Source organism: Suricata suricatta, chromosome 5, assembly GCF_006229205.1.
Source record: "Suricata suricatta isolate VVHF042 chromosome 5, meerkat_22Aug2017_6uvM2_HiC, whole genome shotgun sequence".
Classification (NCBI taxonomy): Eukaryota; Metazoa; Chordata; class Mammalia; order Carnivora; family Herpestidae; genus Suricata; species Suricata suricatta.
Genome location: NC_043704.1, coordinates 149,270,406 through 149,274,274, shown reverse-complemented (window position 1 = coordinate 149,274,274; position 3,869 = coordinate 149,270,406). Strand labels below are relative to the sequence as shown.

General features: G+C 42.6%; 1 protein-coding gene across 1 annotated transcript in view; it reads left to right on the top strand.

Moving 5' to 3' along the window:
• The window catches only part of LOC115292402 (anoctamin-10-like), a 63,543-nt gene that overhangs the window by 34,412 nt on the left and 25,262 nt on the right, over positions 1 to 3,869 (top strand). The window contains exons 5-6 of the mRNA XM_029940487.1: positions 249 to 304; positions 1,793 to 1,867. Of these exons, the coding sequence (XP_029796347.1) occupies positions 249 to 304; positions 1,793 to 1,867 (131 nt within the window). The remainder of the gene's footprint in view (positions 1 to 248; positions 305 to 1,792; positions 1,868 to 3,869) is intronic.

Here is a 3,869-nt window from a genome sequence, read left to right as displayed (position 1 = left end):
TAAAAAATAGTAATTTCAGAACACAGTGCTCTGGTAGTACTGTGGAAAATGTGTCCTAATCTTAGTTTCTTCCCGTGTGATGTTCTTGTGGGTAAGTGGTAGCCATGATTGACAGTGTGGCACGTTTACTCCCTGAGGCTCCATTGCCCGATGTCTCCGCCTCAGCAAACCTGCCTGTTTACCCCCCGACAGCCCCCCACACCGCTCTCTCAGCTAAGAGAAATGTCCTCTCCTGTTTCATATTTTAGAGAATCACAGATTGGAATCTGCCTACCAGAATCATCTAATTCTGAAAGTTTTAGTGGTGAGTAGAGCTTTTTATATTTATATACAAATCCATTTGAATTATGAAACATATGTATACTGGTTAATACTTAGAAATATAAATATGAAAACTGGCTTCTCATTTAAGATAGGAGATATTTAATATGTTTTGTATAGGTAGGCAAGGACGGAGTAAGTGTGTTTACTTGTATGTTCAACAGTCTTACTATAAATGTGCACATGGTGTAAGACTTCAAGTATAGAAATTAGTAGCATAGCCAATTTCTAGTTATTAAAAAAAAAACCATTAAGCACCTTACAGACATGTTTCTGTCTCTTTTCCCTTTGGTGACTTCTTTGTTTCACTATTTAACAATTCTTTCAGTTGCCCACAGTCTGTTTAGTGATGAACCATAACACTTTTTTTTTAATTTGGGAAAAAATTTCTAAGGTCTAATGGGTTCCCAGCATGTTTTGGTGGGTGGGAGGGAAGACCTGGAGAGAAGGCATCGTGTGACCTGCGTGCTGTTTGTGTAAAAGCTCACACATGACGCCTTTTCCCAGCGTTGTTCCAAAATAGAAATAGCAGCTTGGAACCTCTTCCTGTATCAGGCGCTTCCCTCAGCACTTGGTAACGTACCTGAGGATCAAGAAAGGTTCAGGAAGAGGCCTCTGAACTCTCAGCTGGAGCACAGTCCATGTCCCTTCCCCCCAGGGAAGGGTTCCCGAGAGAAGAGTCTTTCTTTCCGCTGAGAAATACTCTGAGAAGCTTGTTACCTGGTCGTTCAGGCCTTAAGATCCGAAACCACTAGTCAGAGGGTGTTCAGGTTACTGGAAGTAGGTCTGTTTATAGAGGCGAGCATGGTAAGGAAATAGAACATTTTTTATAGATAGGTCCTAAAAATTGAACAGTTTTAGCCATTTGGACATTAGAAAAGGGGCAGGTAGCCGTACATACCTAAAACGTCTTTGAAGGCCCCGTTCTAGCGCTGCGAGAGGACTGGTGCTCAGAATGCGGGTGCTGTCCGCTGTCCCGTGTGTCTGTGCGGCCCCTGGGCGCCAGGCCTTGCAGGGAGGGACGCACTTCCTCTGGGAGCTTGGGGTTAGTGGGGAGTCCCCAGAGACCCCCTTGCCAGGCTTGCGGGGCTCCTCAGGGGAGCAGGGTGGGAGTGAGGTGAGGTCGGCAGGGACTGAGCCCTCCCAGGCTCCCTGGCTTGCTGGTCGGGGCTGGGAAAGGCTGGGCCTTGCTCTCCCTCTCCTGTCAGAATGTAGTAGAAAGTTGGTGCTCCGCTGTCCCCTCAGGCCTGGGGTCCCAAACCAGTTCGCTTTCCAAGCTCCTGGTGGCTGTGAGAGTTCTCCTTTTCCAGAGTTTATGGATGAGCTTGGGGAGGAGGAGCGGCAGAAACCTGTCTGTGCCGTCTCGTGAGGACCGAAGTCCCTCACTACATTTTCAATGCTGGATCTACAACTGTAGTAAAGTGCCACAAAGCAGTGTGAAATGTTTGTATCTTTTTTTTTTTTTTGGCAGCTCAACTTTCTGAACTGCTTTGCCTCGCTCTTCTACATTGCGTTTGTCTTGAGGGACATGAAGCTGTTGTGTCAGGTGAGAGTGAATAGGAGCAAGTATCAGTTTTGTAGGTTTTAGAGGTACTTTCCTATATTCAGAGATGGTGATTGCCTGCACAATATTGTTTTTATGAATAAAATTTTACACTGTATATATTTTTAAGCTACTTCCAAATAAAAAACATTAGCAATTACAGTGTATATAATATTCAACTGAAAACAAGTTAGATGAAGCTAACCAACTTGCAAAATTAATCATGCAGGTCAGGAAAATCACAAATCCAGTTTATCTCAAAGCTTGGAAAAGCAATTTTAATAAAAAATGGATTCCTTAATTGTGTGTGTGTGTGTGTGTGTGTGTGTGATGAGGGGTGATAGATACAACTTTAAATTGGTCTTTCACATTACATTTTGAAATTAATGAGTTAAATTTTTTTTTAATTTAGAGAGAGCATGAGTTGGGGAGGAGGGAGAGGGAGAGAGAGAATTTTAAGTGGACTCCACATTCAGTGTCAAGTCTGGCACGGGGCTCAATCCATGGCCCTGGGATCATGACCTGAGCCAAAATAGTGAGTCGGATGCTTAACCAACCAAGCTACCCAAGATTCCCTTATAAGTTGTTAAATTCTAGAGACCAGCAGGTCCTGTGCAATGCTTTAATTTTCCTGCAGTGTTTAAGAAAGTCTGATGTTTTTTCTGGTGTGTTGCCATTTTTGGATCACAAATGCCAGTGCATGATAAGCTGAGTACAAATGACTGCTGTCTATGTTCTCTGTTATGATTGAGGCAGCTATCAGGAAGGGCTGTTCCTTCTCAGGTTTAATACACTGTGATCATTAGTAAAAACTATCGAAAGCCTAGTCTTAATATATGAGAACTTGGGATCATTTTTCAGGAAATTATATAATGAGGGAAGGTTAAAAGATTTTATAGTTACAGTTCTAACAACTTGCACCAAGTTAAAAGGTGTGCTCTTAAGAACAATACTAGATACATTGCTACTTTTAAAGGATTGGTTTTGAACATTGGAAGTTGAGAATAATACATATGAAATTGATACACTGGATGTACATACTCTGTCTTCTGTCCTGCCATTAGTGCATTGGTAGGTTATGACTTCTCATTTCTTGTTCCTTAGAGAGTCTCCTTTTTTTTAGAAGTTTATTTTTACTTTTGAAAGAGAGGGAGAGAGAGAACGAACAAGGGAGGGGTGGAGGGAGAATCCTAAGCAGGCTCTGCATTGTTAGCACGGAGCCTGATGTGGGGCTTGATCCCACCAACCCCTAAGATCATGACCTGAGCCAAAATCAAGAGTCAGATGCTTAACTGACTGAACCACTCAGGTGCCCCAGGAGTCTCTTTTTTTAATGGGAGATGAAGGGCAAGGGGATAGGGGAGGACTTTTTAAATAATACAGTTTTAATACTAGCAAAGGTAGTGTGTGATGGAAACACTTCTGCCCATCTGGGGCAAGTGGAAATTGGCCCAGAACTTCTAGAAACAGCTCGGGCAGCTTTGCCCAGAACCGTCCTTCATCCTTAGTAAATTACCGGAGATAGGGGAGGATTCGCGCACCCCGGTGTCCCAGGGGCAGTGTGTATAATGGGGAAGGTTGGGAATCAGAGAGTCAGCAACCGTACATGGGCTGCTTGGATTTCTCATGCGACGGGAAAGAAATATCCAGAGGTGTTCGCAGAGGCTCCACCATGGAACTATGGGTGACTTTTTTTCTGCTTCCTAAGTGAACCACAATGAAGGAGAACATATTCGGTTTATATATTTTAAGTTTGACCAAACTGTTTTTTTTTTCCAGAGTTGGCAGTATCACTTATATGATTATGTAGCAAGGATGAGATGACCCAAACCACAGTGTCTAGTTAAATTGTTCCCCTGCCAACTTATAACTTTATTTCTTCTTATAATCTCATTAATAACTGACTTAACTCTTACTGTAAACTTATTTATAACTCTTTGTAGTTCAAAGTGTCTCTCCTGTGAAAAAACAATAAATTGGAAACATTGTGCTTTTCTGATTCTAG